The 12,514-nt window shown below is 44.5% G+C and overlaps 1 protein-coding gene across 2 annotated transcripts in view; it reads right to left on the bottom strand.

Annotated features, from left to right (window-relative positions):
• ada (adenosine deaminase) overlaps positions 1-12,514 on the bottom strand; it is a 32,981-nt gene that overhangs the window by 7,168 nt on the left and 13,299 nt on the right. The window contains exons 1-4 of one of the 2 annotated variants that reach the window (XM_042099562.1): positions 8,058-8,242; positions 3,185-3,246; positions 2,795-2,917; positions 281-424 (exon numbers count right to left, since the gene is read on the bottom strand). In XM_042099562.1, coding sequence (XP_041955496.1) covers positions 281-424; positions 2,795-2,917; positions 3,185-3,246; positions 8,058-8,108 — 380 coding nt within the window. In that variant the 5' untranslated portion in view covers positions 8,109-8,242. Of the gene's footprint in view, positions 1-280; positions 425-2,794; positions 2,918-3,184; positions 3,247-8,057; positions 8,243-12,514 lie in introns of those variants that run through there. The other variant, XM_042099563.1, reaches the window with a different exon arrangement.

Below are 12,514 nucleotides of genomic sequence, written 5' to 3'. Positions count from 1 at the left end.
GTTTACCGGTGCCTGAGTCAAGAAGGCAAGAACAAAACTGCTCTGTTCTGTCTTTCTCACTCACTCTCATAAGCAGAAATATACACACGTACAGACCAGCACACAACGCACACAACTCACACATGTAGATCAACACATTCTATCAGATACAGTTCATTTCATAGTATGTACCATTTATTAGATATCAATATCAGAAACACACACACACACACAAACACACACACACACACAAACAAACACACACACACACACACACACACACAGGGCAAAGGGTCCTTACTCTGTCTGTTTCCAGGGGATGGGCTCCACTCCACTGTTGGCCAGTAAGTGAGGGCTGTATCTCACCTCCACGTAGGCCACGCCCTCTTTGGCTTTGGTCTCCACAAACTCATAGGCAATCCGCTTAATGGCCTTGCGGTCCCCTCTGTGGACACACACACACATGACATCACACATTCCTCTTTAGACCAACAACATTCTCCGCAGAAAAACAAGTATGTCATTCTGGGATGAGGTTTGCGCCATTTGTGTCTGTGTCAATAAGTGCTTTACTATAGAGACTCATCTGCCCACATTCATCACAACAACAAGCTACTGTACACCCAATTAAATATATTGTGTAATAAAGAAAATTGCCTTAATATGGCAGTTGTTTAGCATGTAATGTGGGTAGCTTATAAAGCACAGTAGCTTTATGGTAACATTAAGAAATCCGCCCGGAGACTAACTTAGGGTGGAGGAATGTTTACGACATTACTGCTGACACCCTTGAGACAGGCAGCAGGGCTGGCATTTGATTGGGCAGGGTCGCTGAGAAATGAGGCTCAACTGCAATGGGGAGGATGACAGAGGAGACATGGAGCTTCTGCTATCACAGGAGTGTGTGCTTGGCTTTCTGTCAGGATGTGTGTGTGTGTGTGTGTGTGTGTGTGTGTGTGTGTGTGTGTGTGTGTGTGTGTGTGTGTGTGTGTGTGTGTGTGTGTGTGTGTCCTTATGTACATTTATTATGAATTGTGGACATAAATAAAGTAGTTAAAATGTGTGTGTGTGCGGGTGCGTGTGTGAGCGTGCGTGTGTGTGTGCGTGCAAGCTGATCTGACTGGGTGAGCGAACGGGTACAGTGTGTGTCAGTTGGCCAGAGGTCCAGTTATGGTGGTGTTTTCACTCTCTCAGAGTGGCACAGAGTAACACTACACACTGACCCCTGTCTGACCACGTCATCAAGCAATCCTTTGCATGGCGCCGGGCTAACTGTGGGCTAATTATGAAATAATTTCCTTGAAAGCGGACTGAAAGGGCACCTTAATCTACTTGGTCTGACCAGAGATGTTGCTGTCCACTCTGGACATGAGAAAAAGAGGAGAGAAGAGAGGGTATACTGTATACTGTAATATGTAGTACTCTTCTAAATACCTAGCCTGACGAGCCAGACCCACATCAAGATGTAGGGTCTGGGGACTCACCATTCGCAGTGCTCAGTCAGAGGGGCGGGATAAACGGTTGTCTTTCAAATTCCCTCTGCACGCAATAGGATAGCGCTGCAACTCATGAGTCCCATGCGTTTTCCCAACGGCGGATCTAGTTGGCTTGTTCAAACTTTTGCCAACTTAAACAAAGCTTAACTTGTGTCACACTGTTCGCCAGCAGCAGCATCCATCTTCTTTGTTTTCAAGTAGCAGGGAATTCACGTCGAACCGTCGCAACTCTTCCATCATTATGTTAAGCCCGCCTAACGACTCTATACATGATGTGATTGGCCTGATCGAAGTTTAATATTTCCAGCTCGCAAGCCAACGGAGAGTTGCTAGACTACCCTGGCAGCAAATTACATTTAGGTTTACACGCTTGGGTGCGTGTACATTTCTAGGCTACTAAATGCCTGCTTTGTGGGACACTTTCTAAACAGCCATGCTAATAAAGAGGCCTCAGATTAAAATGACCTTTACATGAATTCAAAGAAACAAAGCTTCCAGTGAAGTGCTGCCGACTGATAGAACGCCCGAAGAGGAAGCAAAAGCGGAGTGGTTTCTAGCGCACAGCCCAGCAGCTTCCATGCTGATCATATGACCCACGCCCCTTCTAAGCTTTCAGTATAGAGAAGTCTGTGTCTTTGCATGTGTAGCAGGGTTAATGTTGTTTCCCTGAATTTCCCCACATGAGTTGTGCTTTTTAGTTATGGTGTAGGTGTGACGTGGGGCTATGCCCCGCGAAAATGAACTGATAACTAAGTGTCCCACTACCCCAGGGTGGCTTGTCAGATATCACGCAACAGGAGCATCTAAAATACTCCAGTTACACATGGTGGTACAAAAGAGACCAAAAGCTGAACGAGGACAGACTAACAGACCGGCTAAGTGGTCATGTCCCCTGTAATGTGTAGTAGGCTAACGCGAATAAAGGGGGTCATCTGACCAAAATGCCCTCTAAAGCCGTTGCCGCAGTGACACCTGAGCAGAAGGCTGCCGTTTCCCCCAGGCATGAGCTGAATACAGACACCTGCCCCCTAGGGATGGAGATTATGCAACTGGCCACGTGGTGCAGCTGAGGCTGCACATTCTTCTCCACTTCACTTGCTCCGTTGTTCTATCAAAGTGTGTGTGTGTGTGTGTGTGTGTGTGTGTGTGTGTGTGTGTGTGTGTGTGTGTGTGTAGGACTGTGTGTGAGCCAGGAAGGGGAGCACACAGACTGTTTGAGTCTGATGCATGTGATGGGATGTGTACAGCATACTGAATGTTGTTGAGTGTGTGTGTGTGTGTGTGTGTGTGTGTGTGTGTGTGTGTGTGTGTGTACTTACGCGATGACGTGCATGTATTCATCGAACTTGCCGAGGAATTCTGTCAGGGTGGCCGGCCTGGACACGGTGCAGAGGGCTTTCAGGGCTTGAACCGTATCCACCGGTAACGAGATGCCCCGTTGACTGTGGAAAAACACACACACACACAGTGGTGTCACATGCTAATTTAAATGGAGAATACACTCAATCATATTCAGGATGTTCTTACAGGATATCCTGCCATTTTCTGACACTGAAGACCATTTAAACTTTACTCAAATAACATGCTAGTTGCCCATGGTGCTTTTCCTGATGGTTGTGTTAATGGCAGAGGAAAGTGCGAGAGTCCTGAGGGATGTAGAGGTCGAGGTGTGAGGGGTCACAGGTCATGTCCACTGACTGAGTACTCACTTGGCCACATCCAGAATGGTCTCTAAACGGATGGCGCCATCCAAGTGTACATGGAGTTCCACCTGAAAAAAAACACATGCATTAAATGTCAAATAGGCTTATTACATTTTATTACACACAGGGAGATCACATACTAGAGTGTGGCTAGAGTGCAGACAAGTCACGTTATAAACTCTATGGCCATACTCCTAACAGGTCACGTTATAAACTCTATGGTCATACTCCTAACAGGTCACGTTATAAACTCTATGGCCATACTCCTAACAGGTCACGTTATAAACTCTATGGCCATACTCCTAACAGGTCACGTTATAAACTCTATGGCCATACTCCTAACAGGTCACGTTATAAACTCTATGGCCATACTCCTAACAGGTCACGTTATAAACTCTATGGCCATACTCCTAACAGGTCACGTTATAAACTCTATGGCCATACTCCTAACAGGTCACGTTATAAACTCTATGGCCATACTCCTAACAGGTCACGTTATAAACTCTATGGCCATACTCCTAACAGGTCACGTTATAAACTCTATGGCCATACTCCTAATAGGTCACGGGGTGCCATCAGTTGAAGTTTGAACAGTAGCTATCTTGAAATACACACACTCACATATGCGTATGTGTGTCTGTGTGAGTGTGTGTGTGTGTGTGTGTGTGTGTGTGTGTGTGTGTGCGCACGCATTCATGGGTGGGTACGTGTTTGATGACAGTGCTGAGTAACACTAGCAGCTGATACCCTAAACCATCTGTGTCCACTGCATTACTGCATTGCTTCTCTCCTCATCTCGGGCCAGAGAATGCTGGAACTAATGGCTTCTTGTCCAACCACATGCACCCAGGGTTTTGACCTATACGCTCAAAGGGCTTCAAGAAGTTTGTTTTGCCTCACTGAAACTCTGTAATTGCTTCACATTCTCTGCAACTGAACAGAGAGGATGTGTGTTTGTATGTACAGTATGTATGTGTATGTATATATTAAATAGAACTTTGGAATAGTTTCTTAGAATTGTTGCATTCTTTGGTGCACCTGCAATCTCATCCTGATTCTCCTCCTCCTTGACTCTGTAAGGGCAGGGTTCACACTAGCTGACTTCTCCTCCTCCTCCTTGATTCTATAAGAGCAGGATTCACACGCACTCCTTCACACTACGATTCACACACACTCCTTCCATTCTTTCTCCTCACTCTGGCATATCAAGATTGTTGTGCTACACGGCTCTATCCAGCTAAACCCATCACCTTTGCATTCCTATCCTCCAGCAGCAGGTCAAGGACCAGGGAGGGTTGTGCCTCTAATTATGGTGGGTGAAGGCCACACAGCCTCTGACAATAGTGACGCCGGAAGCCCTGCAAATAGGGGGGCAGCAGCTGTCAGAGCCTCTGGAGAAAGACACCCTCGGGGTCGCATGTTCTTGTTCACACAAAGCACACCAGCACATGCAACAACAACAACAACAACAACAATCCCACTGGAAACACTGCCTCTGACAAACAGGGCCCTCGGGCAGAGGTGTAATCAGAGGAGAGAAGGAGGAGGATGTTTGCCTTCACCAGGGAACGGGAACTCAGGCGCCAGCACAGTCATCCATCTGCTCCCCCCCATCTCCCCATTACCATTGCCGCCACAGAGCCAATGTCCATTAGTGTGCACACACACAGCACACACAGCAAATATGCATGTAATCACTGCCAATTCCACTCCAATTCCTGTCTAGACTTGAACAGCTCTCAAAAGGGCAGTTCTGGAAATCACTCTAGGAAGGATAACAACTCTAGGAATCGCAATCTTAACTCATTCACTCTCTTGACTTGCTGCCTGTGCTAACCTCTACATCTAAATCACTGTAGAGTTCTTGCAGTCACTGGCATCTGCTGCTTCTCAGGTAGCACGCAGTCTCTGAGGGATTGACGTGAACCTTCTCGGGACAATGCTGCAACAGAGAGGAGAATATGGAGGAAAGGAGTGCTTTCAGCTCACAGTCGAAGAACAAGGACAGCAAGTGCTCAACAGGCAGAGAGAAAGGAGAAACCGCACCCATGCTGAGACATGAAAGGAAGATGAGATGAGAGAAGTTTCTGCTCTACCAACTTTTTAGGGCCAACAGTGGCCTACTGGTTAGCGCTTCGGACTTGTAACCGGAGGGTTGCCGGTTTGAACCCCGACCAGTAGGAACGGCTGAAGTGCCCTTGAGCAAGGCACCTAACCCCTCACTGCTCCCCGAGCACCGCTGTTGTAGTAGGCAGCTCACTGCGCTGGAATTAGTGTGTGCTTCACCTCACTGTGTGTTCACTGTGTGCTGAGTATGTTTCACTAATTCACGGATTGGGATAAATGCAGAGACCAAATTTCCCTCACGGGATTAAAGAGTATATATACTTACCGGTAACTGAACTGAGCTGATTCACAAAGTTGAAGGTGCATGCTTAAATAAAGCATCCTGTATTTTCACGTTATGCAACTTATAGGTGTGTGCACACATAAGGGAAGTGAGTGGGAGACGCAATACAGCAAAAAAAATGTGCCCTTTGGTATAGAGAGATTTTTATAACTTGTGTAATAATTGACTGTTGTATGACTTCCCCTGGCCATAAAGGCATACCATTAACAATCAATGAGAGCACACAGAGATTTTTTCCCTGGGGATCAATAAAGTATCTATCTATCTATCTATCTATCTATCTATCACTATGAGGGCAGTCCACTGCAGAGCCTGAAGAGTAACCAATGGGAGAACACCTTTATCTGGACTGATCTGAGCGAATAATTATACTGTGTGACTCTAGGCCGCTAGTCCCACATTTGTTATAGAAAACTTTAGGATAGGTACTTTATTATCCTAGTAGGGGCCATTTTCATTTGAGTAAAACATGTAAGGTCTTTCTGGTGTGACAATATCAGGGTACACAGTACACACATAAGACACATTGCATTAATGAGATTGCATCAGTTTGAGTTCAGATGTCAATTGACAGAGGACTATAAGGCTGGTGGACACTCCTGAAGCTCTTAATTCGTCCTGACAACGGAAGAGTCTAATTCCGTTACCACTGAGAAAATAAGTAGGCCTACATGTGGTCACCATCTGAGAATGGGCCTACATTTCTACTTTGTGTACATAGAGGACACAAAGTTAAGAGCTTCTCTGTGTCAAACCTTTTGTCCTTCCACAACACATCTTTGTAAGCAGCCTGACATGTTTATTCATGCACTTGTCTCTGGAGTGCTCTTTCGGTCAACACTAATGGAGAGTTAATGGAAGAACCATGCATTATTCAATTCATGGTTTGTCTGCAACAGCTCACCATTACCCAAACAACTATTTCCGACAAGTGATTTTTCATAAGCTCTTTAGAAGGAAAAACTTTAGAAGTTAAAGGCTTAGTGCAGTTGTGTTCCAATGACGTTCCTCATGGAGAAACCCATCACTTTACCACCTTGATGCAACTCATCAGACAGTTACGGTAGAACCTTTCAGTGCTTTTTCTATTGACTGATGGATCTTTCAGAGTCACCTTAAAGGTGAAAGTATAACTCTTTTGATCCCGTGAGGGAAATTTGGTCTCTGCATTTATCCCAATCCGTGAATTAGTGAAACACAAACAGTACACAGTGAACACACAGTGAGGTGAAGCACACACTGACCTGGAGCAGTGAGCTGCCTGCTACAGTGGTGCTCGAGGAGGGGTTAGGTGTCTTGCTCAAGGGCACGTGGATGTGGGCATGAGAGAGCAGTGTTCAACCACTTCTCCAGCCCACATTTTTCCTACTGGTCGGGTATCGAACCGTCAACCCTTCGGTTACAAGACCGAAGTCCTAACCAAAGCCCTAACCACTGACCCACCCAAATTTGCATCTAGAACTTGAATTCAGCAGAATGCAGACAACGAGTTCCTCTGGGGAGAATGGCCCTTGTAATAACTGTGAGTGACTTTGGATAAAAGCGTTCGCCAAGTATATAACTCATTAGTGAGTGAGCCTCATGATTCTTATTATTTTATATCTGCATCTTGTATCACAGTGGCAGGACAAGACAGACCTTAGATTCCCATTGATGACAGAAAAGGCCACACTTTCTCTACCTCAGTGAGCTGCCCAACTGACAGGCTGTCGCCTTCAATCAGCTTCATTGATACATATCAGCGCATGACTCTACTCTCTGTGTGTGTGTGTGTGTGTGTGTGTGTGTGTGAGAGAGAGTGCGTGTGTCTATGTGTGGGTGTGTGTGTGTGTGTGTATGCGTGCACGTTCAAGCTGGACTCCAAAGGCCATTTCTGATGCTGTGAATCAGCATTACACCATGAGCCACAGTTTCTTCTCTGACCCACCCTACCATATCAGTCCCTTCCCTCTGACAGTAACACTGACTTCTATTGATATGAGTAATGGGTGTACATTAGGCTATGGGCTATTAGGCTATAATTGTATTGTATCGATACTTAAAACTTGAAAGCCTGAATGGCATTGGGGCAATTCCACGCAAAACTGTCACGTCCATAACGCCAACTAAATACCATGGCATTGTGTTGGCGTTATGTGACAGTTGTGCGCGGAATTTGCGCGGAGCCCATTGCTGCTTCGGCGTAGGCATACTGTCAGTGTTTTACACAAACGGAAACCGCAGAATAAGCGTGCGCTCTCTGGGAATCCCCACAAAATAACGTGTTTTAGTCTGAAGTATGACAGGCTATTGTAGCTAAATAAATAAAAACGTAAGATTACCCTACAGTGCAGAGTCTTAACTCATACTATATAAGTAATACAAATTAATAAAGTAAAAAAAAAACGCTTTTGCATGTGCAATCATTGCCATATGCTCTAATCCGAAACGTAGGCTACCTTATTTCTCAGTGTTAACGCTTTGACCCACCTTAGGCTTGTTGAATGTTTGTTGTCGGTCATTCGTGCAGTGTTCTGCCATACTTAGATCTTTCTGAATGCTGGCCCCAAAACGAGTTGAAAACAAACGTAACTCCAACGCCTACTTCACCAAAGCCCGTATCCAATAGCTCATATGTAACCGGTAAATTATATAGTGTACAACAAGATGGGTTCCTCCTCCCCCCATTTGCCACGCCTATTACCATACACGTAGGCTGTAGAGTGTACTCAACCCCGTGATAGTATAGGTCTACAAGTTACGCGGCCGCGGCGCGGAAGCGGCAGCAGCAGGCTACTTAAAGCGCTTGAGCCTTGCTGAGAGTTGAGTTGTTGAGCGCTCAGTAATCTTCTTAAGACCGAGGGAGAGAGAGACAAAAGGGAGAAAGAGACAAAAGACCTCAGTCAGGTTAGAGACCAGTTTCTTGTAGCTGGGTTTTAGGTAGCTTACTTTAGGCATGACTCTTTATTCACACAATAGTCTATTGTATTAGGTAAACAATATACCAAGCAGGTCGACTGCTAGCGTACGCAAACGCAAACAGGATTGGAGGTCATAGGTGTGTACAGTGACACATTACCCTGCAGTTGGTAGATATGTGTTGTTGATGTGTTACTTTGGGTGGGCATTTGGACTATCAGTGTGGTCAACAACACGAATGTAACTTTTTTTTGCAAACACATGAGAAGAACCAAGAACGCTTGTTTTGGTTCTTCAATAGACTGAATAGAATCAAAGTCAAAAAAGTCAAAGTCAGCTTTATTGTCAATTTCTTCACATGTTCCAGACATAGAAAGAGATCGAAATTACGTTTCTCACTATCCCACGGTGAAGACAAGACATATTTTACCAATTTAAGTCCACAGACAAACATAACATTCAAGTAAACAAAAAAGTAAGTAAATAAGTAAATAAGAGGGCACATATAATAATGAAAAAAATAAGAGCAGCAAAATTTGGTTGAAATTGTGCATAGACAGTCAATAAAATACTAGTGCAAAGTCAGGCCAATAAAAGGCTTGGGTAGTTCTGTTTGACCTAAGTAAGAAAGAAAGTGGCATAGTGGTGCAAGTTATGTAAGAGCAGCAGAAGTGTTGTGTTTTCAGGACAACAACAACAAGTTGTAAAGTGTACAAGTGTGCAAGTGGAGTAGTGCAGGCGGCCATTGTGGGTCCAATGTAGTACCCTGGCTGCAAATTAAATTGGCTGCCGCTAGGGTGCGTCTAGATTTCTAGGCTAATAGAATAGGCCTATATTGTTTGTTAAATAGAATAGAATATATAAACTTTATTACAGGCTCTAGACCCAACAGCAAGACATACAACATAAAAAAGAAATAGATACATAAACACATACAAACATACTCATGAGAGATTCAAACAGATTCATGAGAGTCTTAACAGGCACCCATTCCAATGTTTCCACAGATATGATTGATATCTGACCGTGCTGCACCTGGGGCTTGTGAGCATCATTATAATACAGTTTTGAGACTCATCAAGTCGGGACATAAACTTAAACATTATGTTCCTCAAGAGAGTCTTTAAAGTGCTTAGCCCTAAATCACAAAAGAGCTTACTTGCACTGCTACTTCTTTTTCAGCAGTAACCTTAGGCAGTCATTTTATGGTACCTGAAGTTTGCGCAGGCTCTCCTTTTTGTAGCTGACCCATAATGGGGCTGCATACATAGGGGTGCAGTAAGTACGAAACAAACTCACTTTCACATCATCAGAACAGTGATGGAATTTCCAGACAAACATAGAATTAAATAGAATATGTTTTAATTTATTTTACAATTTTGTATTTCTTTTTTCATGTGTGTAAAGGAATGGACAACTAGCCTACAATGTAATTGGTAATGTAAGATAAAAGACAACAAAGGTAAGAAAGCTAGCTAGTGTAAAGAAATGTGCAATTAAACCGCACATGCTTACCGAATGCTGGGGTGGGCCTATGTGGCCCACAATGGAAAAAAAATGCCACAATTGTTAACTAGAATAAATTCTATAGGCCTAACTAGTCAGCAGTAGCCTGACGAGCCAGACCCACATTAAAATGTAGGGTCTGGGCACTCACCGTTCGCAGTGCTCAGTCCGAGGGGCGGGATAATCAGTTGTCTTTCAAATTCCCTCTGCACGCAATAGGACAGCGGCAGCGCTATAAGTCCCATGCGTTTCCCACCAGTGGAGCTAGTTGGCTATAGTTCAAACTTTTGCCAACTTAATAAAAGCTTAACTCGTGTCACACTGTTCGCCAACAGCAACATTCATCTTATTTGTTTTCAAGTAGCAGGGAATTCAAGCCAAACCGTTGCAACTCTGCCATCAATCATTATGTTAAGCCCACCTAACGACTCTATACACAATTTCATTGGCCTGATTGAGTTTCGATTTCTGGAGCTCACAAGCCAACGGAGACGGCTGCTGACGTTAGACTAGCCCTGGCAGCAAATGTAATTGTATGTAAATGTAATTTGCTGCCGCTAGGGGCGCGTCTAGATTTCTAGGCTGTCAGCAGCCCATTGCATAAAGTTAGGATCCGTTAATGTGCCCACCAATTGATCATGGGGCATTTAATGTTGTAAGAACATGCCAATACTAACAATTCATTTACATGCAAGGTTAGATGTGGCTTGTGTAGGATTCAATTCATGGTCTAACCCACCCACATACATTTACAACTGGCCTTGGGTGTTGATACTTCTGAAGAAAAACAAAACAAAACAAAATCCGATAATTAAACTCCTGTGCTCTGAATGCGTTCCTCTGCCTTTTGCCTGGTTCTCAGGGACACAAGCTGTTCTATCAGTGCAGGGATCTCAAGCATCATGCATTAACTGTAAGACAGATCTCACATGACCTCACGCCACACATGCCTTTACTTTTCTCACACTAACCTCTTTGCTTCCTCCTAATGTCATAATTTAAGTTCAAATTCGCATGGCATGGAATCATTTATTTGTCAAAGAATAACCGAACGACTAAACTCATTTAAGCTAACATTTCGACCATTATACTATGCATTTATACAATGGGTCAATTGCAATGAAGAGGGAGACGGCAGAAGGAAGGGACTTCACAAGAGGTAAAGAAAAGAAGGGACTTTGGGGTCTCTCCCTGGAAAAAAGTTTCAGTCACAGCTAAACAGACTAACAAAAGCATACACACACACACACACACACGAATTAGGCGAGAACTGGCCTTGGCTATCTGGTGATCACATTCTTCATTTTCTGGAACGCTGTGCTGTTGGGACACGCTGTGGGCTGATTGTCCCACAGGAACTCGTTGGGACTGCTTCAGCAGATGCCGCATCGGCGCATGGATCTCTGATAGTCCAGGTGCGAATTTGGCTAGCTAGTTTACCATTCCTTAGTTTTTTTATTCAGTCATTCGAACATTATTGGGGTTTCACTAGTTCGCCCTTCTATATGATTGCTTCAGCTAGACTAGAATGTATGGGAGAAGTGCGTGTTTGGCAAGGTAGCTGTCCGTGGTCCTGGAGTGCCTAGAGCGGATATCGCGATAGAGCGATGACCGCTTGCACCCCCCTGTGTAAGGAGGATGAGTAACAGGGCAATTGGTGAAATGGAGGAGGAGGGGGGATGATTTCGTGAACGTCGGAGCGTGTGACGTATGGAAAAGGAGGTCGGCTTAAATAGGCCTACCCTGCGGCGGCAGTGGGTGAGTTAATTGCTGTCAATCATCCCGAAGGCTCCACCCGAACTTTGTTTATAAAACATCATTTCACTAGTTCGCCCTTCTATATGATTGCTTCAGCTAGACTAGAATGTATGGGAGAAGTGCGTGTTTGGCAAGGTAGCTGTCCGTGGTCCTGGAGTGCCTGGAGCGGATATCGCGATAGAGCGATGACCGCTTGCACCCCAAAAGATCACAGAGAAAGGCCGCTACCAACTACATAAGTGCTTGCTGAGCGAGTCGTAAATCCGCTAGATTGGAGCGGATGTAAGACCGGTAGGCAACCGAGGACCAACGGCCCAGTATTTTAATTTGTTGCTCCAACGTTTGAAACTCTTATTGATGCCATTTATTTGTTAAACACAAATTTGAACGAACACTTCTTGTCTATGCAAAGTTTCCCTGTAGGTAATCCAGACAACTTCAATTCTCGTCTGTGCAGTCGACACTCAGAAGCATGACTTCAGCACTGATTCCATGGTACTTTGACATTTTTCATACATTTAATTGGAGCAACCTACTGGTTGTATATTCCAGACATCGTTACCATATACTGAACAAACATGAATGCATTTCAGACATTTAGAGTGGCCTTTTATTTTGAGCAGTCCAGGGCACATCTGTGCAATAACTGTCAAAATAATTTATCATTAGCATCTTCTGATAAGTCACACACGGAAAGTAGTTGTATTATGCCTTCAAATCAGCAGGTTTTGGTTGGATACAGATTGCTACTGTTTGACTGGACC

Source organism: Alosa sapidissima, chromosome 7, assembly GCF_018492685.1.
Source record: "Alosa sapidissima isolate fAloSap1 chromosome 7, fAloSap1.pri, whole genome shotgun sequence".
Classification (NCBI taxonomy): Eukaryota; Metazoa; Chordata; class Actinopteri; order Clupeiformes; family Clupeidae; genus Alosa; species Alosa sapidissima.
This window is presented reverse-complemented; position numbering and strand designations above follow the sequence as displayed.